The sequence below is a fragment of the Mastacembelus armatus genome, chromosome 18, assembly GCF_900324485.2.
Source record: "Mastacembelus armatus chromosome 18, fMasArm1.2, whole genome shotgun sequence".
Lineage (NCBI taxonomy): Eukaryota > Metazoa > Chordata > Actinopteri > Synbranchiformes > Mastacembelidae > Mastacembelus > Mastacembelus armatus.
In genome coordinates, this window is record NC_046650.1 from 14,754,669 (window position 1) to 14,781,812 (window position 27,144).

The 27,144-nt window shown below is 40.4% G+C and overlaps 2 protein-coding genes across 4 annotated transcripts; both read right to left on the reverse strand.

The window, feature by feature from the left end:
- Positions 1 to 353: 353 nt before the first annotated feature.
- myoz2a (myozenin 2a) lies at positions 354 to 7,365 on the reverse strand. Of its 2 annotated transcripts, none has more exons than XM_026299087.1 (6): positions 7,184 to 7,365; positions 6,262 to 6,407; positions 5,279 to 5,445; positions 3,839 to 3,983; positions 1,330 to 1,513; positions 354 to 883 (listed from the first exon to the last, which is right to left on the reverse strand). In XM_026299087.1, the coding sequence occupies exons 2-6, from the start codon at positions 6,341 to 6,343 to the stop codon at positions 658 to 660; spliced, it is 804 nt and encodes a 267-aa protein (XP_026154872.1). In that variant the 5' UTR covers positions 6,344 to 6,407; positions 7,184 to 7,365; the 3' UTR covers positions 354 to 657. The 2 variants fall into 2 exon arrangements, with proteins under 2 accessions (XP_026154872.1, XP_026154871.1); XM_026299086.1 differs by having other exon boundaries at positions 6,262 to 6,351; positions 7,184 to 7,364.
- Positions 7,366 to 12,184: 4,819 nt separating this feature from the next.
- synpo2a (synaptopodin 2a) lies at positions 12,185 to 26,385 on the reverse strand. 2 transcript variants are annotated; one of them, XM_026299084.2, is made up of 4 exons: positions 26,235 to 26,385; positions 20,693 to 20,844; positions 18,838 to 19,610; positions 12,185 to 16,973 (listed from the first exon to the last, which is right to left on the reverse strand). In XM_026299084.2, exons 1-4 carry the CDS (start codon positions 26,340 to 26,342, stop codon positions 13,372 to 13,374), a joined length of 4,635 nt encoding a protein of 1,544 aa, XP_026154869.1. In that variant the 5' UTR covers positions 26,343 to 26,385; the 3' UTR covers positions 12,185 to 13,371. The 2 variants fall into 2 exon arrangements, with proteins under 2 accessions (XP_026154869.1, XP_026154870.1); XM_026299085.1 differs by lacking the exon at positions 26,235 to 26,385 and adding an exon at positions 23,557 to 23,576.
- Positions 26,386 to 27,144: the final 759 nt, after the last annotated feature.

Genomic DNA, 27,144 nt, shown 5'->3' on the forward strand with positions numbered 1-27,144 from the left:
CAGTCAAGCTGCTCATCTCAGTGAAGCATATTTGATTTATCAGGCAGTGTAACCTTGAGGCGTGCAACGCTGTGGCTCATATGCAGCTCTGGCCTCTCACACAATGCGATAAGTGATGGGGTAACATATGACTATAGTCCACAAGTGCAGCATCATTCACTGAAATGCATGAGCCTTCAGTGCTGCGCAGACCAACTCACTGTGAAGTGATTACCTTGCAGCATATTATAGAGAACATATATAATATACAGATTGGATCCATGTTGAAAAAGAAAATGTGCATTAATTCTATCACCTATTGTGGTGGCAAAAACAAACTTTAAGCATAAAAAAAGAAAACAATGACTCAAACATTGAATAAATAATGTAGGACTTTATTGAGCTCATGTTTACAAGCTAGATTACCATATAATATGCACGTTAATATACAATAAATTGCATTTAGTCCGGCAGTGTCTTGCCTACATTAATTCCTAATTAGTTTCCTTTTCAGTGCAATAGCTAACCTCACTGGAAAATCAAGAGATGTTGCATATATAGTAACTTCCACCAGCAACTCTCACCCTGGCTGTACTCTACCCGAGGCGGTACCCATCCCATTGTAACCTCGGGTGCAACAACTCAGTAGACAGCTTCCTGTGTAGCTTGATTATGCGTTCAAAGGTCTTCTGACTCAGGGATTAGCGTAGGCTCAAGGGAAACGGTAGCGAGGGGGACTGGACCACCCGCCGACACCCACCCAAGAGCAGATCTGTTAAAGGAGGGTCGATTTACTGTCGTGTCCCTGTGGAGTTCAGGGAAGTCGGGGACAGGTTCCACTTGTACAGGCTTGATGGGAGCAGGTCTGGGTTCCTTGCTGAAGCCACCAAATGGTATTGCCACCCTGGAGGTGATGGAGTGACAGTGTTAACTGTAGACATCATGTCCTAATGACACTGTCATTGCAGTGACATTTGAAGTGATGCAACTAAAGCTAAGCAAAGCCTGCGACCAGGAGACATATTCTAAGAGACAGCTGCTTAGAGTGAGAACCATAGTAAGATGAACGATGAACAGTACTTGGTCATTTAGCACTTGTATGCATGATAAATGTCAGCAAGGCAAAATAACACAACCCTGATGTTATAAATAAACAACTGAATATTTAAGGAATAAAACACACCTTAAATAAACTCAGGATTGTATGTAACTGAAATTAGTGAGTCCTAGAAGTCAGATGGCATGTGTCCTGTCTCATATGGGTGGTATCAGATGGTAGGACAGGCCTGCATATGTGGTTATTTAGGTTGTGGTTGTGTTTTAGTGATGACTTGCTGTTTGATTTGTTACCTGTTGAAAGATTTGTATCCTGGTAGGTCTGGTCGGGGCGCTGGCTCAGGCATACGGGTGATGAGAGTATCAGCTAGGGTTGGGTCATGGTTGATGGCCTGCTCCCAGGGTGAGTGGTAGGACTTTGGCATGGCTGTGGTGTTAAACTTTTCTGGGGGGATGTCTTTCAAAGGACCTCCATACCCTGTGAGTTATTCAACATGGATCAAACACGGTGCTTTTTAAAATCTCCAATAGAGAGCAGGCATTAGTTTCCCATTATATTTATTATTATTTTTTTAGTTTTTACAAATAACTTTTATATTTCTCAAAACAAATCTGTTGTCAGGGTCAGACATTTCACCACACTTACATGCTTTAAAACAATTTCATAAAGAGTAACAAGTCCACAGAAAGCTGGTCCCTCCCTTGGCTTTCAGACCACAGAGCACTAGTCATACCCAAAGTTGAGTGTGAGTGCGTCTATTTTGCTGACGTCTCATCATATGACTTCTGGGTAATAAATTTATGTTTTGTTTTTTTTAAATTTTGTACTCAAAAACATTGCTGCGAAAACATTCCAGCACTGTGAGTACATTTTGTCAGTCCTCACAACTCCAAAGCCTGAGGGTTAAGATTTGTTTCCAGGGGTAAAGTTAGAATTTGGTTTAGATTAGGGCGAGGGTAGAAGTTGGGTTTGGGGTTTAGGAGTTTAGCTGTGATGGTTAAAAGTAAAGGCAAGGATCATGTCACTGTGGAGATATAAATTATGAAAGAGAGCAGAATGAATTCCATAGTCCAATAAAAAAAAATTAAAGATGAGATTTGAAAAAATGGCATCATTTATTAATATATAATTCATTAATATTAATCTGAGTGCTCAGCATTGTTATACTCTCTGCTGCTTTTTTCCTTCAGCCCTTTATTCCTCATTAAAGTCCAAAGCAAAACAAGGGGCAGCCTGCTCGTGTGCACGTCTGCATGTTTGTCTCCCTGCGTTTTCTATGTGTGTTGATGGGAGAGGCCTATCCAAAGTACTATCCTTCAAACCCAGTGCTTCACTCAGGGGGGGCTCGCAAGCTAAGGCATTACATAACACGGGGCGTCATGTCATGTCCTAACCTCTCACAATGAACAATCCCCCTTCCTGAGTTTATGTTTTGCCCTGCAGAGGAAGCAGGAGAGACCAAACAGGCCTGTGGGGAAGTTTACAGATTTTTGGGGGAATCTATTACAAAACATCATGTAAAACATTTTGAGGGGCCATGGAATATTGTTCCTATGGTTGGACATGTTGCTGAGCAGATATTGTTGTGGGAAAGGACTGTCACATTTTTCTCTCTATATAATCATATGTTAAGATGTTAAGTGGGTTCTCAAAAAGGCTAAAAAAGAACAGAAACAGACAGTGTGGGTTTTAGTTTATAATGTTTTAGAAAGTGTTATAGAACAGCTATGACACTCCGCATCAGATGATAAATTATCATATAATGTGCTAACTACTTTCTAGCTAAACCTTTCTTGCTCATATTGTCTGGCAATTATTTCCTCGTTTAAGTCCCATTAGAATCCAGTTTGCTACCAGGACATGGAATATGCACCTTTGGGTGGACGAGGCCGCTATTTTAAGAGGTTTTACCATTTGATACCTAATGCACTCTGGCCTGATTTCTGCTACAGCTGGAGTGACTTCATTCAGACAGGGTGGTGTCTGGTCCTGAGCTCCAGAAATAACACCCCACCCATGTGTAGACCTACTCATCCCTAAACCAGTATCCGTTTTGCGTCAACTGAGCAGAATTGAGACACGAGGGAGGACATTAGATTGTATCAGTGGCACAAGAGGCAAACAGGAAACACTTCCCACTGGTAAGACTCAACCATTTTTACAAAGATGGTCAGAGCTGATTTTTAGCTGAGGAGCGGTAAAAGAGTGGAGAAGGGGTTAAGTGGAGGGCTGCACTTAAAGCAAATGTGTGGCACAAAGCTAGAAAGACCAATAAATAACGGAGGCGAAGGGAGAATAAAACATCTAATCATATTCTGCAGATTCCAGACAAGACAAAAAATGTTGTTCTACATGATCAAGGCCTCTGTGAGTACAAACAATGAAATCCTTATCAAAACACAGCACATCTAATGCTTTATGGAGAGCACATCCATACACACTATCCACCAAGAGCAATAACATTTCTTCTGAGCTGTACAGAACATTTGTATATTTCAAAAACTGCACAACCAGAGAAAAAATTTCCCTGGGGAAAATCATAGCAGATCTGTCAATAAGGCCATGAAATCAATCTTGCATAAAACACTTTGCTAGGAAAACACTGGTGTTGAGGTTATGGTAAAATGTGGAATATGGAAAGCAGCTTCTGCTGCATTGCTCTGTTCAAACAGAGACCAAGTAAGGTCAACTTGTTGTCAACTCATCAGCTCAGCTTTAGCTGCAGTATCTCACTGCTGCAAAGGTCCCAGGTCCTTGAAATGTGTCAGTATTCTAGGACACTGTATCACCAGTGTTACCTACCGGGGGCGATACTGTCTGGGTCTGGCACCGTTCTTGTGGCTGGTGTATCGGGCAACACTTTAGGTGGCTGGTCAGCACCCAAGCTGTTGTCACCTCTGTGGCTGTCCGCGGCATTTGTGTTCTCTGTTTGAAAAACCACTGCGCTCTAAAGGAAAAATCAAAATCAAAAGATTAAAAAATCAAAGTGAAGGGTTGTGGCATTAGATGAGAAAGACTATGTAACGTGACTGAAAGCTCCAATACGGCTTATTAAGTTGTCCTTACGTTGTATTTTTTTGTCAACATGAGACTAGAAATAGACGCATTTTTGACAATTGGCAAAAACAATATCTTAAAGTGCTTTATGGGAATAGAAATAATGTGATTTGCCTGCAAAGAAAATCAGTAGCATTCCTCACTCTTACTAAAACCAAATGTTCTGCAGTTCTTATTTTTCATCTGGAGTCAAAGTTTAATTTTACTTTTTTTTTTTTTCCATTTGACAAAAAATAAGCAGAGAAATCATCTACTATGTCCCGCAACATTAGAAACATTGTTTTCTGGGCTGGGATGAAATATACTGCAGCCCAAACACCAGCTTTCATCCCTTTGAAAGATATTTGTGATGATTTACTCCAGGACTTCCTCAGGAAATGTTGACAACTTGAAACAAAATCCCTGTGTTGCCTCGGCAAGTAAAGAAACCCAAGATATGTGAACAGTCCTACCTTCAAAGAAGAGGGGAAGAACTTCCCTGGAGCATTATAATTATTTTATCTTTGGACTTCAAGAGGGAAATGGTGAGTACACAAGGCCACCACACAACTAAATGAAAGGGGATATAATTAGTGCTGCTAATTAATTCGATATAATAAAAAAGAAACTTGGTCTATTTAATTTTACTGAGAACTTCAAAACGTAATATGACCAGGTCATACTAAGCTAAGTGCTGCTGTAAAACAGCAAAACAAAACTGACATATATTATGACTGTGAAACTACTTCTGACCAGCTGACTTATGACTGAAACCACTATTATTCTTTGTCAGTCCATTTCTGTAGCACGAGTCAAATAAACACTTCAAGTGCTTGATCTTTCCCATATATATGTTGTCAGGATGTAAAGTATTGTGGAAAATGTTTGTCAAGTGATGGAGGAAAAACATGTGAGGAAAAACATGAATAACACATGTCCAGGCAGTGTGATCTGCTTACACAACCCCTTTATCAAACACTAACTGCATCTATGCTTTATTCCAAACTAAGCTAACCATATCCTTCTGGCTCCATAGTTAACATTCAGTCCTGTGAGTGTTATTGATCTTCTCGTCAATCTTTTGGCAAATACTCCCATATGAATTCAGAACGACTGCACTTGATAAAGTGGATATTATTTGCAGTGCATGTGTGCTTTTGTTTGTGTTCCTTCACATGTGGTCAGTACACCACAGGTTCTGCTTACATTGAGCTGCTTGGTGTTTTCGTTCTGAATGCTCTCAAATGTGTATTTTTCCGAGCGTCTCTGACGCATTTTGAAGAGACGGGAGCCCCGGTTCGAGGCGAGAGACAGCTCCTCCAGCATGATGTCCTTTGGTACACTCACTTTCTTCCCAAGGTCCATCTCTATGTCTGGAGACAAAGAGACAAACAAAAGATTAAAGCGCTTGCAAGTACTCAGTATATATATTTCTACAGTGATTGCATACTCCCACCTATTAAACCTCACTGAAGACAAATAACAGTTACACAGAAACCCCTGTGCTGTATAAAGGCCTCTCCATGTATTGCTGACTTGGTATGAATGAGGAATCTTCTTGCCTCATAATCCACTCATGTCCAGTGCTAGTTTTGTGGTTAGCCCTGCGTGCTACATGCTGACTGTGGAATCACAGGTCTAAATCAGCATGTAAGGCACATACAGCAATTTGCCAGAATATCTGCCAGCTGTCAGTAGCCTTCAGACCCTCCCTGTCCCAGTGAGCCACACATTTGTCCTGCTCCTGAAATAGCGCATTCAAAGGACAATGACAAAGAGATTGGTTACTTTGGCTCATAAAAATATTCATTTGCTTATTTATAGTCAGGGTTGTATAAGGGATGATTGGTAACTGCTGTGCTGGCAAATAGTTGGTTGATAGCTTCTATAAAGTGACTCTAGCAGTGTCCGGTGTGTGTGTGTGTGTGTGTGTGTGTGTGTGTTAGACAGAGTGAGCTAGCGTTCACAGTTAGTTTTATGTCTAGAAATTAAACTTGTACTGTAAGTTGTGGTGTTAAATCCATGTCTATGTGTTTGTCGTGTGTGTTGAAACCTGAAGGGTGAAGGGGTAAGGAGCAGGATGTGACGGAAAAGGGGAGCAAAGTGAGATGGACACAAAGAAAGGATGAGAGAGAAACAGAGCTCAGACAGATGAGAAAGCATGGAAGTGAAGAGGAAATCATAGATACCATCCTGGGCTTGAATTTCCCTGCAGATTGCAGCCGCCTGCATTTTCCTCTCCCTTGTTGTCATGGTAGAGAACTGTGACATGGCTGCCGCTGGGGAGTCAGAGGTGGAGCAAAAAGTCACAGGAGACAGCACACATGAGTACAACCTGTTCAAACATACAAAGTGACACAAAGACAGAAAACATGGCTGCATACTGGCCATAGACTGGCCAACACCAAGTATCCACATCATGCACAAAGAACCACTGAAGCAGAGAATTTATTGGGGTAGTGAAAAGGGCAAAGTTAGCACATCCCTTTAAATAACCTTGGCCTGTTAAACGCCAAGCACATGCTTTTCAGACATGACAGGCAGCTGTGTCAGGAGTCTGGGAATCAATATGTTTGAAATTATCCAAGTGGGCTGAGAGGACACAGACAGAGAACGTGTTGCTGTGATAGCAAACACATGAGAAATATCACCATGGAGAGTTTACACCAGGGTGTCAATGAACACAACACAAATATTTCACAGAACAAAGGAACATTTCAAAGCAAATGTCTGTTTAACTTGAAAATCCCTTCATCATTTGGAAATCATCAGATTTTTGCTTCAGAACTGGTATCAGTTTGACATAACAATAAACTTATATGTTAATATAGTTTGCCAAGAATAAAACATACTTGGATCCATATAAAAGTAAAGTCAGAATATTTCACACATAAAAAATTCAAGTAATAAGAGGAAAGGTTCATTTATTTATCAAACACGTATTTATAATAAATTATAAAAAATCCTTAATGACATTTAACTGCAACAAGAGGGAAGCTATGATTGACAGCAAAATGTGGAGTGAACAACTGTAGGCGACAGTGAGGATCATGCTCCAGTCACATTAGAACTGGATAGCACACCTGCAGAGAGGCCCAAGTGATGGCTTACCTGTCCTGAAGGACCCTCAGGGGCGAGTCTCAAGTTGTGCCCGTCTCCTCAGGTTAGGTAGTCAGAAAGGTGAGAGGCGGAGAGGGTCAGACTGGGTAGTGTGACCCGTGCGGGTGCTTGTACACCCCAGCACTGTGGCTTGTGGGCAGAGGGGGCTGCAGCCTGACCCAGCTGACTAGGTGACTGAATGAGAGGGTGGGTGAGGGTGGGTTTGTGTGTTGTCATTGGTATTTAGTTCACAAGCGGAGTGGGGACTAAATTTAGAGCACTGCCACTACTGCTCTCTTGCTGACCATCTCTCGCCCTCTCTCTTTCTCTCTGTCTGCTAGTGTTATAAACTCAGGACTTGTGATTCCCAACCAGGGTTATTTGTACTAAGGTGTAATTTATTTCTACAGGTGCCAGTCCACATGGAAAGGTCTTGGACTAACTCAACTATTGACTATTGATTAACAACTATTTGTTAAAATAAAATGTACAATTTGATTTAGAATATATATATACATATTGAGACAGCTATATTAACTCAATAATTGATACTAGCTCACAAATAGTGAAGTTATGCCAAATGGTAATGCCAAAAGTTATTAGAAACATTATGGAGGATGGTTAAAGATATAACTAAAACTAATTAAATTTAACTATGGATAACTAATTGAAATAGGAGTGCATAAGAATGTGTTTTATTTGTGGCAAAATAAAGGTTAATAAAGCTTTCACTTACTCAGCTATACTGCATATACCGTGCTTTGTACTGACAAAGAGCAGTAATCCTACAATCTTGCAACTTAGCAATATACATGAATTGAAAAGTGATGAAAACACTCTTAAAACCACTGACAAAGCTTTAACATCTAAAATTAAGTTATTCTGTCTTCCCTCAGCACTCCAGAACCGCAGTGCACAGCCAGGAATAAATATATTCTGTGACATGGGAACATGGTCCTCTAAGAGTCTGCAGACCAATCGGATACTATTCATTTAAAGTGCCGTCATGTGATATAGGAGGGACCAAAGTCTAATAGGATGCACTCAGTTTATAATCGAATCACTAGGTTTCAATTGAGCTCGCTAAATTTAATTTCAGTCTATATATTTCTTTACTTGGTAAAAGAGATAAATAAAGTGATTCAGGTTGAGTGTGCTTGGTTGGATCTTTGCATCACAGGATGCCTGCGGAAAACTGCGGAAAACTATGCTGGGAGCCCCATTTACAGATATTTACAAGTCAAATTGCATTGCTCATTTTAAAATTCAAGCTCTACTCTTTGAATTCCACACTCTCTCCCCAGTCTAAATCGTCAGGGAAATAATTTCTGTTTATCGTCTCACTGTGTCCCATATCTCTCATCCTCTAATGGTTTGCCTACAGTGGGTATCCAGTGTATTTATGTAACCGGTGGTCACCATGGGAACAAGTCCCCACTAACTCCCTCCACTGGATATGAAGCAAGCGGCTGTTCAAGACAACATATCATACAAAAAGCTCCATGGGATGGTAGAGCAAGCAAGAAATGGCCCAGAGCAAAGTTTCATGCTTTGGATAGAGAGGAAAGAGCACAAACACAGTGCAGTTTGAGCAGTAGTTATGATTTGTCTGCATTTATTATTTTGTATTATGTCTGTGAATCCATATGAAGTAGAAGCAGTGTAATTATCACAGATACACGTCAGGATGCCCAGTGAGTCTGTACACACACAGTGTAGTGCTGTGTGATAAATCTTATTTATGTTTATGAGACTGCTTGGTGAAAATCACATTATAGCATTATATTACATACACTCTGTGGAGATGATGACAAGGCCTCAGCAAAAGCCCAAAACTAAACCCAAGCCCATAGCATACAGTAAGCAATTCTCCCAGTGACAGTAAACCTATACTAAAACCTTTTTGGTATGGTACCGTTGTCCATCTACATACTGCATCTCATTTTGCCAGCTTATCGTAACATCACGTCTGCCTTCAACTCATTGACTTACAACACTGACCTTTCTCCAAGTTTTAAGCCTCACTTCTAATGCAGTGTGAAACAATTTCCTAAACTGGAAAAACCACAAATGTACCCATCCTCAAGTTTCATGGACTGAAGATCAAACAAAACCAGTACAAAGAGAACCAGCATGCTAAATGCATACATCAGGAAATTAAACCAGGAGAACAGCAAACCCACCAGATCAAAGAAACAATATTCACTTACTCTATGACAGGACAGTCTTTCATTTAACATCCTCAAATATCCCATTTCTCAGGAAACCATGCTTTTGTATTACCTAAATAACTATCTCCAGGCATGTTGTTACAACACAGTCACTCAAGTCTTTCCACATATTATGTCAGTTCTAAACAACCTATTTATTATCTCGTGATGAACCACAGACTCACTTTAGTGTAATTACTGAACTTAAAAGTTGTTAGTCAAATGTTCAAAATGTTGTCTCATTTCACATTTACTCATGGCATGCAAAGATTTCATCTAAAACCCTTTATCCTGAAAACTTTTATACTACTGAAAGTAAGATGTATTTATAAAAGTAGAAGTTATTTATAATAAAAAAAAAAAAAAAAAAAAAAAAAAAAAATCGAACCCAGGAAAAATCTAGCAACCTTTTCAAATTTCCACTTCACAACATATTAAAAACAAAAGAAAACAAACAAAAAAAAACTCATCTCATATAATCTCACTTCTTACTCATCATCTTTTGGGTTCTGCATTGATGATTAAAAAATGTTCTAAGTGGATGTAAATGTGTTATGGTCATGCAGAAATGTGCCCTACCGCCGCCAACTCCAAGTGCTGCTGGTGTACACAGACTTGGAAGTTTGCTTTCCCAGGGGAATCCTACGCTCAGAAGGGGACACTGAGGGCCCCAGGTTGTCTCGTGTCACAGACGTCTGTGGCTGCCACTGTCTGGGCAGGGACCTATAACCAGCAAGACCCGCAGAGACGGAGGCAGAGACGGTGCTCTTTGTAGGGGACACAAATGTCGGCAGTGGAGCTCGACTCCAACTGCGGCTCTGGCTCCAGGTCTGGCTGCCTGTTTTCTTTAGGGCTTGGTAAGATACCCTGGCCTTCCACTCTGCTGGCGGCTCAGGCAGTAATTTGCGCTGGGCTGCCAAGTGGATGTTTGAGGCAAGGGTTTGCTGGAGGCTCTGGGAAGTAAAGGCTTCATCTACAAGGCCCAGAGGATGCCGGGATGCTGCTTCCCAGGGTGTAAGGGGTTTTTGGCCTTTCTCCAGCAAGAAGGTCTGCCCTGCTGGTGGAGATGTGGAGACCTGAGTAGGGGGATTGGGCGAAGAAGAAGCTGAAGCAAACTTCTGGCCTGTTGATGGTACTCTGGCTGATGGGGAAAGTGAGTAGCTCCTGCCAAGTGCCTGTAAAGAAAGATGTTTATTTTACTAAGAGTTCATTTCTGCTGGGATGACTAGCCCAGTCAAACCAAACCAACTTGGAAAATGTTGGACAGTAGCCCTTCAACAACACATTTCTTTTAAAGTTCTGTAATATACTTTAGGAATAAACGTACTTTAGGAATAAATATGTAAATACATGGTAAGATCTGCAGTAGCCATCAAAATGAGTTAACAGTTAAAGCTGTTAAAGCACTGTGGGATGTATTATTATTATGTTTATGAAACCTATTATGGACTTAGTAGTAGTTCAGTCCATAATAAGCCTCCTCATCTCAGAGCTTTAGCATTTGTCCAAACAGTGAAACAGGCATATACTGCTCCAAATATTATCATATTGAGTTTGGTTTGATTGGATAGAAGTATAATATAATATATTATATATAAGTATAATATAACAATGACATGGAATAGCATTTTAATGCTCAGTGGTAGTCTCTATCAGGATGATTAGACAGCCACAGGTTATGTGGGGTCAAAAAGCACATCTCTGTTATTCATTCCTACTTACAACACATTAGGTTGGATATGAAAGACATGCAAAAAGGGCAGTGCTGCCATCATCTGGTGAAACCTGTGTAAGATCAGCAGAAGGCAAATACGAAAGAAGGTAACAGAAGAGAGTGCAGCCATAAAAAGGAGATAATGTAGCTGAATGAGTCAAGGGGGATTAAATTCAGGGAGGTAATGTTATCTATATGCAGAATATCTTTCATGCCCTGTTGTAAACTCAAACTAATCTGCAGTATTAGATAGGAAAGGTTTAGTAGTATATATTTAATACTAAAAGACTAAACCCTTAATGTGATGTCGCTGAACCTTCATTAAATACAATATTTTGGTTTCCATATCATTTTCCAGTGCAAACATTTTAATGTAAGTCCATTATCATAGTTAAGATGAAGATGGGTGTGTAATACACCAATAAAGCAGTGGAAGTGAGCTCTAGCCATGTGAGTAGGAATCAGATTCCTCCAGATATAGCCGCAGAAATCTGCCAACTCAATACATCATTTGAAAGCTCCCACCTAACAACTAACTGCCCTTCCTGCAAATGCACAACCCAACGTGGATATACATTTCAACAGGGGCCTAGTCACTTGACCTGCAGTATTACCCAGTGAGGTTGTCTATTTCCAGTGAAGTCACCAGTCTAATAATAGCCTTCATAAATGCATCACCAGGTAGTAATTCCAGAGAAATGTGCTTCTCAAGCATTTAACTAAATTGCTGAAAACGTAGGTGATTTAGATAATGAGGTGTTTCTGGCTGATATTCACAAGCTCTTTATAGACTATACACTGCATTTTGTTTTATTGCTGAAATCTAACTTGTTTTAAACCACTGCTTTTGCAAAAAGCTTGTGGGTATAAGTGTTGGACCAATGTAATAGTTCTTTGGTGCAAACACATTAACATGTAACTGAAATCAAATCGATTATTTTTGCCTGAGCAAATCATGAATAGCTTTGTTTGAACTTACAGTACAGGTAGAGAGATGAAACTGAAATTCAGCAGGATGAAAAGAAAAGAGACCAGAAATAGAAGAAAACCAAAAAGCGTGTTCAAAGGACAAAAGAAAAGAAAGCCAAAAAAGGATAAAAGACATTTTAATGGCACTGCAATGATTCATACAGAAAGTGCACTAAGAAGAGAAACACACAGAAGAAAGAAAAAACAAAAAAAGAAAAGAGCATGAAGACCAAAAGCAGCCCTGTACCAAAAATATATTAGTGAACATTACCGGGCTGGTTTTTCTCAATTACACTTCTTTTGTATATAATTTATTATCTGTTATATAAAACAAAAGCAGGAGAAGACTGGAAGATGAAGCTAAGAGACTGGGCAATATTATATATTCTTCTATTATCAGAAAAAAATAATAAGGGTCTAAGAGATAGTATCTCTGAGTGGCTTAAGTTGAAATCTAAGCTTACTAGCTGGACTTCAGTACTCCCTCTCATGAGGCAGCTTAAATATAGTGGCAAACATGATGCAACAGCTGGTAAAAAGCTTAAAATAAATCTAAGCTACTTGAGTGGGTGCTATGGAAAAGACATTGGGGAAAAGGTACAGAAGAAAAAAGTGTTTTCTAATCAAATGGGACATTTAAGCAAGACAGTTAGTTGGCATTTGTTTTAAGTACTGCTGTATTCTCTAACCTTTACTTCAAACTCCAGAGTGGTTATATAATCTCTGTACTTATGACATTGCAAATTTAGCCTTCTACTTGATATCATTGCTCCCCACAGACTCAGAGTCTTTCTCACTACTTTATTTATTATTATTTTAAACAGCTTTACTGTATCAAGAAATATCTGGCATATATAACGTTCCCTTCTATTCAAAAATCAACTTCCTGTTGTGACTGCCTAGTACCCATCACTTCGGATTTCTTTTTTTCCCTCATGTTCATATTGAAGATCACGCCCCCTACATTCTTACATTGCCACCACTTCAGATTCTTTTACATAACATTACACTAAATTGTGAATCCTAATTATCTGTACGCATCATTTAAATCTGTTCATTTTGTATCTGATAAGATACAAATACTATATCCTGTTATACTGTACTAATCCTTATATCCTGTTCTTATTCGCATGTCCGGACTATGTTTGTGATGCCATTTCAAAACTTTGAAAACCATCAAACAACAAGAGCAGATGGAACTGAAGATAGTCATTAAAAAAGCAAGTTTATGTGCTCAAGAAATTCCACTTGGCAGTGGGGTGCAAGAGCATCAAGCACACAATCGGCATGTTATGATTCTACCAGAATCACTCCTTATCTACTGCTGTAGGCTTCCACACCTGTGCTGAACTCTTATTAGCTGTAAATCTAGGCTTAGGAGCAGCTACAGTGTTGCCACCTGATGCAGATTCAGGCCTTGTAGCCAGACTGAAACTAGGAGCAGCATAGCTGCATAGCTGTTGTGGTTGGTAAGGTACTGAGGGAGATGCAAGGTAGGGAGGGCTGCTGGCTGGTTGATAAGGGGCCTGTGGTGCCCGTTGGTATGGAGGAGGGTTTGGAAGCTGAGGAGATTGAGAATGATAAGCAGGAGGGGCAGATTGTTGATACTGTTGATTGTATGTTTGCTGGTATAGACCACCAGGGGGCTGCTGATAAGGACTGGGAGGAGGATAAACATCTTCTGGGGTGTGCTGGTAGTGGCCATCATGTACAGGTTGCATCGGTATACCATAGGTGTATGGAGCAGTAAATGGCACAGTTGGCTGAACAGGGGTTATCTGCTCATATCTAATTGGTTGGCTTTCCACAGGTGGGCTAGGAGGTGAAGAGTCGGGCTTAGGTGCAGAGGGCTTAGGAGCCTCAGCTGCTGGGCCATAGATAAAGAGTGAAGAACTGAGTTGATAGGGTTGATGCTTCATGACATCTACAACATTGAGGGGTTTGTGGGCAGGGGTTTGTTTATCTTTGCCTTTTTTCTTGGCTTTAGCTAAAGGGCTACTTTGTGGGAGCTGCTTTGTTGCAGCTGGAGGATAAAGAGGGGACTGAATAGGATTATATGCCCGTGGAGGTGGAGCACGTACATTGGAAGTATATTTCCATTCACATGGTAAGGAAGCAGCTGGTGACGTTGACCGGCATGACTTGTTTGCTTGTACAGTTTCGGAGTCCACAACAAACTTCTCCATACGAGATTGCCTCTTGGCAAACATATCAGCTCCTTTTCCTCTGAGAACTGGCATCTCAAAAGCTGAACCTGGGGATGATGGGTTTAAGATGGTGGCCATTGGGTTGATTGGTGATAAAGTTTTTTGACCAATTGTAAAAGAGTGCATTCGCTGTGGTGGAGCCGGAGGGGGCCGATTTTGTGGGGCTTTTTGTGATGGATGCCAAGGCTTAGGAGAAGGACGTGTGTTCACCATTGATGCGGAAACACTCACAGGTGTTTGATGTGACTGTGGTGACCAGGAATTTACTGGTGTCTTAGGCTGTGTCTGAGCTGGGGGCCATGTGTTTACTGGTGGCTGTGGTGAAGTTTTTGAAGTCGATGGTTGCCAGTTTTGCTGGGGTGTGGACTGTCGTGGAGCCGGTTGAGTCCATGGTGGTTGCTGTTGGGCCTGGTTTTGCTCCTGGGCCCAAGAATTCATGGTGTGCTGACCATGTTCTGGAGGGGGCTGGGGCCATGATGGTTGGGACTGAGCCTGGGGTGGTACTGGTGGCCAGGGATTTAAATTAGCTTGAGACTGCACTTGAGGTTGTGCTTCGGCTGCTTGAGCCCATGTTGGCTGAGCCTGGGCTTGAACTTGTGGTGGAGGCCATGCCTCAACTGTCGGCTGCTGTTGCTGTTGAGTCTGAGCTGAGGCCCACAGTGATTGAGACTGACCTAGTGTTTGGGCCTGTGTCCATGCTTGTTGTGGAGCCTGATGCTGTGGTTGCTGAACCCATGGAGGCTGTGACTCTGATTCTGGCTGAGCCTGTTGAACCCAAGAAGGTGGTGATTGAGGTTTTTGCTGGGATTGCTGCACCCATTGTGGTGGATGCTGAGGGACTGTCTGTGATGGCTGATTCCATGGGGTTTGGTGTGGCTGCTGCAGTTCTTGAGGTTGACCCCAAGATGACTCTTCATGGCAGTGTGCCCAGGATGACTGTACCTGTGGTTGCTCCTGAGACTGGGCCCAGGATGGTTGAGCATGTGTCTGGGCTTGTGTTTGCGCTTGAGACTGATTCCAGGATGGTTCGGTTTGAGGGACCCAAGTATTTGTGGGGACTTGAGGCTGTGTTTGTGTCTGAGACTGACTTGGAGGTGGCTCCTGGGGTTGAGCTTGTGCTACAGTCCATGTAGTCACAGGCTCAGGCTTGAGAGTAGAATTAATATGACCATTTTCCTCCTGACATGTCACTTGCAGAGGCTGCTGTTGAGATTGAGATTCAGGAAGAGTCCATGTATGCTGCTTCTCTGCAGTATTGTTGGCAGGAGCTTCCTGGGGAGCAGGAGGGGGAGAGAGCTCAGGGGCAGGTGCAGCAGTTGGCTCTAGTTCTGGAGCAGGGATAGTCTCTGCAGCGGGGGCTACAGCAGGTGTAGATACACTATTTTCAGCATGCTGAGGCATGTCCTGGTTGGTTGCTTCAAACTGTGCAGACCAGGGAGGAGAGTTGGGGTTGATCATAGGCTTTGGAGCCACTGGTGGGGGTGTCTTATGTTTAACACGTGAGGGCTGGAGGAAATTACAAGCCTCAGCCCCAAGGCTTAGGTAATCTTCCTCAGGGCCTGACTCAAAACCCAACTTCTTATCATTCCTGTTAAGGAGGTTCAACAATGCTGGGTTAGGTGATACTTTTGGTGCTTCCTTAAATGTGAACATAGGCTTGTCAGTATTTCTTCTCCTTGTATCCATCAAAAGTCCAGTTCTAATTGCAGGGGTAGAAATGCGCTCATCACGAGAAGCTATCTGCTCTACTTGGCCCACAGAATCTTGATTGGTCCCACTCATTGCAGGAGAATAAGGAGTAGCCACCATGTTTCCTACTGAGAAGGGTTTTGCAGTACGATTGCTGAAAGAACTGGCTTGGTGTTGGACTGTACCATTGATGTTTGTAGAATAGTGCTGCACGTGCTGTTGCTGTTGTTGATATTCTTGCTGTTGTTGATATTCTTGCTGTTGCTGATACATTTGCTGTTGTTGGTATTGCTGTTGCTCATACTGCTGTTGATATTGTTGTTGGTACTGCTGCTGCTGTTGGTAATTTTGTTGTTGTTCATAGTACTGCTGTTCTTGATATTGCTGGTACTGTTGCTGGTGTTGGCTTTGTTGTGTATTTACATCCATGTAAGCATGGCCCTCTGTTATTGACTGCATGTAAGAGTGCTCCGCTGTCTTCTTTTGAGCTTCTTGCACCCCTTCCACAGGAATCCCTTGGCGCCGAAGCTCCTCATGCTCAGCAGCAATCTCATCCATCCTCTGACGCCGCTGGGCGAACATTAAGGCACCCTTGCCCTTGGTTTCAGGCAAACATTCCATCTCTGCTTGGTTGTTCAGGTTCCTTTCAATCTCAAGGAGACCCTTGTCCCAGTTGATAGTTAGTATGCCTTTGCTGCTATGGGCATTAGTGAGAAAATGCTTATTTATATCAGAATCGTTAGGAGCCACAAGGGTGAATTCAACAGTGTGGTTTGTGTGTGTGTTGTCTTTATTTTCCTCGTCCTCTTCGTCACTGTACTCTGGTTCTTCTTCTCCTGTGCCGTAGCTGACAAGTGTGTATTTCTTGGCCCTCTGTCGATGTTTCTTGAACATCAACAGCCCCTTGTTGTTGGGGTTCGGCGGAGCAGCCGTAAGAAGGAGAGCAATATGTTTACATTTGGACTTGGCTTCCTTCACCTGCTTCTCAGACAGACTCTCGCTACGCCTGAGCCCTGTATAGAGATGAAAAAGAGAGATTTCAGTATTTGGAATAAAGGGACACAGACATGGGAAACAAGAGAAATTATTTTTTTCGATAGGCTGAATCTAAAATTATAGATATTATTAACTTTGAGGGGAGTTAAGATCACTACAATTATGTAAATATGCTTTGGTAAAAAAAAACAGTTCTTTATACAGCTTGCTTTTCTGTGACCTCATTAGTATTGACTTTGGTTGTACTTTTCAGCTTTTTGATCATTGAATAACTTAAAGGCGATCCCTGCACACTCTATTTGATCATGACATTGTAGGTACATTGCTTCAAATGATAAAAAAGGAGAGCTATTTTTATAATATGCCCTTCCTGACAAATGATATTTCATCATATGAGTCCTATTGCAGTTCAGCTGTAGCAAATGCAATGGTTACAGATGACACAATTAAGTTTAAGTTAACCCAGAAACAAAGCTGTTCATTTTACTTTGTAAAAGTTAACTGATATCAATCTTTTCTAAAAAAAAAAAAAAAAGTTTTTATAAAAATACATTGATTGCTCTCAGACTAACGATTAATACTATCTGCACTGCTGTTAAACTGTTAAACTAATCAGAACACAAAACAAATACAAATTAAACTGTTTGATTCCTTCAAATGAGAACTTGGTTCAACAATAGCAGAAACTGCAGTCTCCAAAATGACCATGCTGCTGAATCTCTGAGAAACAGTATGAACAAAAACTGAACATTGTCACCTTCATCAGTTGTGCAGGACTTAACTATTAGACTGACGTAGTTTTAGCAAGATTTACCTAACAAGCTACCAGTTGTGTATATTAATTTGGAATTGAATTATTCCAAATTTGCTCATTCATTTGAACATAAAACATCAACCCGCAATGCAATTATGAAATTCTGTGACCCATGTCTAATATCTTAATTCATTCACAATGCACTACATTAAATTCCGTTGATCCCCATAAAGTAGCCAGCAACAGGAGACAAAGATCAAAGATAGCCTGCATGCAATAACTTCAACAGAACCAGAGTATCTTTACAAGCCGTCATCTTTAGGTTTACAGACTGTCTATGTAGGACCCTTGGTTCTTCTTACATCTGTCAAATTTGTTGACACTTGAGCCAATTCAATAACAGACATCACACTGCAAATACTCACTCAAACCATCCAGCAATGCAACGCTGTAATAAAATAACAAGTAGGCTTACTTTTTTATAATCCTGCAAGACTAACCTGAAGGTGGAGGAGACAGCGAGAGTGAGCAACCGACTCACTTTTTTAGCTCAGTTAAAGCACTCAGTTTGAAAGGATCAGGTAACAGGCTACAGGAGCACATGCTGGTGTCTGTCAAAGGGCCACTTCTGCAGGCATCATCAGCATGCTCGTGTTATATTTATGTCTGCTACACAGCTCAGAGGAACGCCTCAATACCCGTAATCATCATCAACCATCTTTAAATGGATAGCTTGATATGTTTCAAAAAGTGTAGCAATATATAATTTAATGTCTTTTTTTTCATTTTTGGCTCTTTAGCTTTTGTTGGCTGTTACCATCCCATCTCCAATGTGCTTTCTAGTACCACTTTGATAATTCAGGTCAGACCCAGATGTATCTGCTTCCATCCACAGAATGAGCACCCTCCTCCAACTGCAGTAGGAGACACATACTATTTTGAGGCGTACACACTGGACACCAGGCTTTGGAACACATACATGTTGTTGGCAAATGCACTTTAGTGACATATTATCTTTCAGATTCACCCTTAAAGAACAGATCCTTACCCACATACTCAAACACACAAAGAATGCAGATTGGGATAATATTCTTTGGTACAAATGGAATTGGTCCATAGCTACTTACTGGCATGCCTTGGCCGATGCTTGCTAGGTTTGTCTTGTTGCTCTTCAGAGTCAGAGTCTTGATCTTCTACTGGTGTTGCTTCTTCTGAGGGAATTCCAAATGTGACCGTAAAAGACCCAGGAACTCCCTCATAGTGCTCTCCCTCTTCTTCTCCTTTGCTTTGAAAGCCTCCACTTCCACTGACCCTGGGGCCACCCACACTCAGGATGCCCCTCCCTGCTTCTGATGCTGCTGGCTTCTGCAAAATGACCTCCACCTGCCCCAGCATCGAAGGAGAGCTGAGGACCACTCCATGCTGGCTGAGTGGCTGTCTGACAGAGCATGGCACGTAGAGTGATGTGGTGCTGGTGTGGGTTGTCTCAATGGTCTCTCTGTTTGAGAGTGCCCCCGCAATCCCAAGAGCACTCCCCAGAGAGGTACATGTCACATCATCCAACGTTTGCTCAGACAGAGACACCTGAAGCTCGACCAAGTCCCCAGAGAAGCACCGGCGTACTTCTTCATCATTTTCTGTAAGATCAGACTCCTTGCCTTTCTTCTCACCACATGAGAGAGAATGTAGCTGCGTGCAAAGCAGCTGGGGTGTCTTGGGAAACTCTCCATTGTAGGCATCATTCTGCAGCTTACATATGGTGAGTTCCCTTGGGCTTTGGGACGTGTGCTTTGGGGAAAAGATGTGGAAGGTGGTGCTGTTTAAAGCATCACCAGAAGAGTCTCTTTGACCACAGTATCTCTCCTCTGAATCATTAACATCAGGAGGGTTGGAGCACTGCCTGTCAAAGAAGATCGGGGAACAGCAATGAGTGTTTCATTCACATGAAAACAACATCATGCCTTTTTCTATTTTAATCCATTTGATTTTACATCAGACAAATATTTGTTTTGATCATTACATTAACTACACTATTTAAATACATCATCCCTGAGGAATCTGGCCTTTAAAAAAGTAAAGACTGGCTTCTACTGCTGAAGGTGTCAAAGTAATACATTTAATCTTTAACCAGAAATTTAATAGAAAGGGCCAGGTTACTAAAGTGAAAAATAATTATGCACTAACATCACTCTGCCCAGTGACTACTTTGAAGGTCAGCAAGAAATAGTGTAGCAGAATGACATTATCTGTGACTGCTGTAATTAAATGTAAGCCAATAAGACCTCGATGACTTGATCTTTCCTCCAAATGGAGAAGAGTGACATTTTGATAGCCACACACTGAGGTATCTACTGAGACAGACAGTTCACAACAGGATTCAACATCACAGTTCACATAATGTACTGTGCTCTGCTATGGCTAAAAAGAATACTACTTTAAATCAGAAAAGAAATAGATTCAAGAGCTAAGTTCAACTTTACCTTCATAACAGGTGTATATCCCTCTGCAGTTTAAGTCTGGGCACATTAAAGCATACACAGCAATATCTAAGGACATGTCACATGTTTAAAAACACTGGAAAGGACCCATGAGTAATGTCTTAGCAGCTGCATGTCAGACACACAAATCTGTGAGACACTGGCCAATCCATTGGGATGGTCTGTACGGTTGACATAGATTAATTCACCAATACACACAGACATGGATGCCCATATATACAAAGGCAGTCAGTGGTTCAGTGAACTATGTAAAAGGGAGCAGGTCATAAAACAACACACTATCTAAATGCTAATACAGTGGTGCTATAATCATTTTGCTTTGCTGATCTAAACACCAGGGACCCAAACTACTACATGGATCAGTTGACATGATACTCAGATATTGCAGTTGCAGACATTTTCCAGTGTGATGTGTTTGTGTTTTCTGCAACTCAGAGATTACTGCTTCACTATCATTCATCTAATGGGTGGAATGTGGAACTACCTTTTAAGAAGCAGCTGCAGGCAGTCGATCGATGTGTCAATGAGAGCAAAGGCCCGTAAAAGAGTGAGCTCAGCACATGGCACTCCATTGAGGGACACCACTTCATCGCCTTCCTGCACTCCAGCCAGGAAGGCATGGCCCCCGTCTTCTACCTAAGGATGACAGGATGAAGAGGCCAGTAGGAAATCATATCATATTATATTATATTCCTAAGATTAATTCAAAACATTTAGAAAATCACTTATAATAATTATGTTCAACAAGTCACTATGACTTCAAACAACAATTTATAAAAGTCACTCTACAATTACTGTCATTAATACTGAAGACATACAGTATAATAAAAGTGAGAATTATGCCTTGTATTTGAACCAAACAGCTGCATATTACAGCTGTAGGTCAGGTCTGTGCAAAACCATTTAAAGGGCACCTTTAATTAAAAAGGATGGCTCCATTTTTTTCTAATTGGTTCCTGGGGCCTATAAAATGGTTCATTAATAAAAGGATTTAATAAGGAGAAGTATCCCATAAATTTTGCACAAATAGCTACTTAGGGGATAAATGGTTACTTCAGTATCGTGCCATGATAATAATAATAAAATATTGGAAGAAATAATAGTTCACAACTCAGTTCTTTCACCATAATGTGGTTCTGTATCTTAATCTATATCCTGACTATTTCCCCTAAAGGATTACTTACCGTACCGTATCATACCATTTTTTTTTACACTAATGTTTATGACAGACTGAGTCAACACAGGTTAACTGTTGACAGCACTGATTATGAGGAAATTACCATGCTGTTCTGCCATTGATCATGTTAATGTTCCCTGGAAACCATGGCTGCACTCCCATCAAGTTATCAAATTATTTCATAACAAAGGTAAAACAGTCTCCCTGGTTTCTTACATTAAAATGATCCAGAAAGTCCTCTTGGCAAACAGCAGCCAGATAAACTGTGGAACATCTCAAAGCGGAGGCATCTTAAAGCTTAAAACAACCACGGTTATCTATCTCTGTTTACTTTAACAGCACACAGAAACTGTACAAGATGAATCCCTGCTCTGTTTTATAGTTCCTTGTTGAAAACACCTAAAGCTATTATAAATACACTTTGCATTGTGGAATTGGAATATAAATACTTTCTGCTTGCAGTAAAACAGTCTTGTCACTAGATGGTGATAGACACACACACATCTTTCGCTGCTGAAGGAGAAAGGGGGGATGTGCATGGGAAAACGCTGCCATTTATGTTCAAAGCTACTAAATTATTTTGTATCCCAACTGCAATGAATGGATTCTTATGAAACTATGCTGTGTGGAAACCACACATCCTAAACAAAGGGCTCATCAGCGTGTGTTTTCCATGTTCCAACTTTTGTTTCATTACCTGTATTTCAGAGGCAGATGCAACCTGAAACTGCACCTCTTTGCAACCAACAAAGACAAGCATTCCAACACAAATGAACCCGGAGGACCACCTAACAGACACACTGAGTCCAGCACAGGAAACAGCCAGGGCAATGAAAGACGTCTATACAACAATATTTTATGAGCTACTTTATAGAGCTTTCAGGAAAAAAAAAAAAAACAGTTGGTAAATGTCAGCAAACAGACCCTATAAGGCAACCTGCGAGTCTGTCTTTGGGGACTCACACCTCATCACAGGGAGGATGGTTTGTCTGAAACGCCACAGCAACTAGTCATGCTCCAAAAAAGGAGGTGAAACATTTGTTGTGTCATCTCTTTTCACAACACAAACCTACACACACTATCAGGCAATGCTCAGAGGAAGCAGGCTCAGTCTTTTTCATGAACTGCATGTAGAGAGAACCTCCATTTCTCCAAGTAACCAAGCTGGAGGTAATAAATACAGGCTAGTGTCAGGAGGCAGCATAAACAGTGTTGGCCAAACATCAAGTTATCTGTTTAATAGGTTTTAACACTACAGAAAACCACAGACATACCGTGATGTATAGTGTATAGCTCCCAGCAGTTCCTGTCCTTCACAGCTTTAAGCAATTATGTCTTTACATTTACATTTCAGGCAAATATTTTCCAGCTGCTTTACAGGTGGCACTCACACCATGTGTGGAGGATAGTTACATCCATCTTCATTTACTTCATCAACTCGTTTTGTGTTTTAAAGGAAAAAAATCCCCATAGAGTAGACAGAACAACAATGAAAATTGATTTGTATTTTACTCAGTTGCATTGTGTGTTTGTTCAAGGGTTCCAGTTCCCTGTGTTCCTTTTTTTTTTTTAATTTTGGGTTAAAACAACTTTACAGAAAATACTGGCTTATCTCATGAAATGTTTACACTTGGGGATACATGGTTTCTACAGAACAAGACCATTGTTTAACTGTATATATCAAAATATAAAGCTACTGATACAATGCACTGAATTATTTAGATGCTGTGAAATGGAAAAAATAATGTAAATAATTTGCTAAAAGATAAGATAATATGATAAGATAAGAAAAGAAAACCTTTATTTGTCCTATAAATGGGGAAACTGCATGCCAATGCCAAATTTATTTGTCAATGCCAAAACTGCAACAATGGAGTGAGCTGTGGTCCACTTTGTTTACTCTGGGAAAACTGCACTGAATGAATGAGGCAATGGCATTTTGCTGATTGCTTGGCAGCTTAATAAGGTTCCTATGGTGCACTATTAGGTCTGAAAGATCAGCAACAAGAGCCCTTTTTCCTTGTTATGGCCAAACTAACCCAGGAAAAGAAGATGTTTAACTCAAGGTATGAATAGAATTGAACAGAATCTGCATTATTCTTTTGAGCTGTACTTAATAACCCATAACAGATTTAATGCATGTTGACATTCCACATACCAGGATGACATACCATAGCAATTAGGAGGCCAAAATGTCTCCTGGTCAGGTTGGTAAAATTTTAACAGTTTCTTTGTTGGAAAATCTGTTGAGAATTAATACAGAATATATTAGAAAGTGAAAGAAAGACATCCAAAATGTGCTGTTTACCATAATTCAGACAGAAATTGTTGCTTTTTTTTTTTTTTTTTTTAGAGGTATCAGTGTATTTGCTGGGCATGTCTTGTAAAATTATGTATTGTGGAGTTTCTGTAGCTTTAAAAAAATAAGTGACCTCATCAACCTTGTACTCAGGCCAAGAGACTCCAAATAAGAAGAAAACACAGCCTCCCTTATTTGGAAAGAACCTTTAAAGAGTGGATACCCTGTGGCCTTACACTGTACTGCCTGTCAGTACACGGAACAATCACTTTCTCTCAGGAAACAAAACAGTTCCCATTACATCCAACAGAAGCTTTAAAAACACAATTTTATCAGACACGGGAGAACCTTCAATTTAAGAGTATTTGGCATGATCTTTGTACTTTTGCTTTTATTACTTTTAACTGACTTGATTCTCTGTCCTGCCTACAAGAAGAGTTTGCAGGTATGTTTAGAGTTATACTTTCCAGATGAGAGGGGACCAAAATCCAGATGTTCTAGACTAAGACATATGCATCATGTGTAGTTAATTCACTTTAATAGGCAAACACTTAAATGTAGTGTATTCACAAGACTCTTACGTAACAAATGAGAACACCGTCTAAAATTAGACTAAAGTTTTAGAAAGGAATAAATCTTAAGCATTTAAAGAAGTATACTCCCATAGACTTCGGATGTGCTGCTCACGAAACCTTACTGTCGATGCCAATTATTGGCAAATGATTTTTGTAAGAGGCATGTGGAGATTCTTCATAACTCAAAAATCTTTTATATTTACTTATATGTATTTACATTTTGTATTTACTTTTTTCCCCTGTGCTAATGTGTGAACTAAAAAAAAAGAAAATATTGGTTTTGGTGTGAGAACCTTCCATTTTTGTACTTCAGATTCAAATCCCACCGTTTTGTCTATGGCTGAGATATTTTTAATATTTCTGGCTTAGTCTTTCTGCCATTTTGTTAATATCATTAACTCATACAATCATACATCTAATTTCAAGCTTCAGTGGATGTCAAGGCATCTCGAACAAACAATTTCATGCCAAAAAAACGTGGAAATAAAATCTATATTTACAAACACACAATCAAAGGTGGTTAAGCATCTGTCATTGAGATGATCTGTCGATGCTTTCAGGGCACTTTCTTCTGGTGGAGCTTTGATGCAGGAATGCAGCTTAAGACAAACATTTACATGTTCACTAAACGGACGACAAGTTGATGAGGGATCTGTACAGCTTAAACACTTGGAAACATGCATTACTATACCATATATAGAGTCTCAGCTGCTCTTCAAAGTAAAAATGCACCTGGTTTTACTTCTTTGAGTAAACACCATAAACCATCATGAAACTCTGGCTAATGTCACAATCTGTGAGAAAAGTAAAAGAAAGGTCAGCTTATTTTAGCATGCCACAAATTTAAGACCAAATCTATGCTTTTAAAGACACTTAACTCAAAACCTGCAATAAAACTCAAATCTAAGCAAAACCAGAACTATTTGTTCAAAGATCATCATCACTGTATTACTAGATTACTGACCCAACATATTAATGCTACAGGTTCTGCAACACCTAGTTATGTTATGCACAGTATGTATATATGTAATGCCACTGCTGTCCAGAGGATAAAGTGTATGTGAAATCTATGAATACTGTACATGCTCTTACATTAAAAGCACAGTGTGTGCCAAAAGGATCAGCCAGGTCTGGACATGATCTGTGAACAACTATACGGTTTCCGTAAAAAAAAAAAAAATTGATTACATTACAACAAGATCGATAAAAGTATTGAGATGTGTTAAAATAACTGACTATGCCAAGAGCAATATTATACGAGTATTACACCATGCATGTAGATACACCAAAAATGCAGCATATTCAGTTCTCTACTGTTACTTGTGAGGTTTATTACCCCACTATCAGGTCAAACAAATGCCATATAGCTAAAGTGTTTCTATAACAGAAACAACATTTGCCTATCTTTAATCTTATAACTTATTTGAATATTTTTTAAAGTGCCTTTTTCACAGGGATGATTTAGTTATAGCTTTGTTGCAAAAGTTTATAGTCATATTTGCTTCTATTGGTATTGCACACAGCCTAACCTTCCCTCTTCAGGTTGATCTGAATAATGGTTTGCTTCTTGTGAGTGATAAGGGACCTCACTACCCTTAGCTTCACACTCTCCCTTGGCCTTGACCATATAAGGGTCCAGAGGAATCTCACACCAAAACAAAGCCAGCTACACAAAAATGCACCACATCCAGTGAAGTCTCTCCCACCAGGGATTGTTCATTAAAAAAAAAAAAAAAAAGAAATTATATATTTAATTTCAAAAGAATCAACAAAGCTTTTTCATAAACTAATGGTTAAATACTTATAATCCATAGAACCTCCACAGTTATGGTAAAGCCTTAATTAGGCTCTCAACTTTGGAATAACAGCCCAAGTTTTTCAGATAACATCTGTAACAAAAGTCTGGCATACTAATAACAAATAAGTAATAAATAATAGCTACCTAACACAGTCAGACAGAAGGAAAGACAGATACCTGGGAAACTAGGAAAGATCTGTAGGTGTCCCCCTCTCCCTCTGTCAGGCTGAATCCCCAGGGTGCCCCACCACGCAGCGTTACGCAGATGTAATCCCCGGTGCCCATGCTGCGAACAGCTCCTCAGCCAGGCCTCCACAGCACGAACATCGAGCTGTCAGCCAGGCCAGCAGCACTTTACCAAACCCACTTCCACCGCCCCACTGTTTAATCCCCATCATCTGAGTTCTCCCTGAGCCCAGCCCGCTTTAGAAACGTCACTGCGCTCGGACCCGCCTGCAGGCGTCGCATGCAACTGGTGGTTTGTCATGGTAGGTACCTGGTTTGTACTTTGCACGCTGCCTAACATACCAGATGTAGGCTATAGCATCCTTGTATACTGTTTCATCTTACTTCTGCAAAAGGGAAACTAAGCCATAAAAGCTTAGATAAACAGGTTACAAGTGACAAAATATCACAACATGATAGCTATATAGTCTAATCTATATTTTAAAAATGCATTGTCAAAAGTGTGATATTATTTTTAGTTCATTGACAACAGGGTGGTTTTCTGCCATGTTTATTTCCATTATTCGTGGATTTGCAAACATATTTTCTGAAATTCAAACTGCCCACATGTAACCATCAACTAAATCTCATTCGTGTACATAACTGTGCTGTTGTATAGACTCTTTACTACATTTCATCGCACTGTATGATGGTCTGACGCTGCTTCGAGGAGAAATGCAAAAATCACAAAAAGTAAAAAGCAATTTTTGGGAACTATAACTTCAGCTATAACTATAACTTCAGCTGTTGAATAATTAATCAGTAATTTAAGAGCATCACTGCTCCTCATCTTAAAACAGAGAGAGCTCTGTGGCTTTCAGTGTTCCGGTATTGATATAAACGCATAGCTTTAATTATAAGG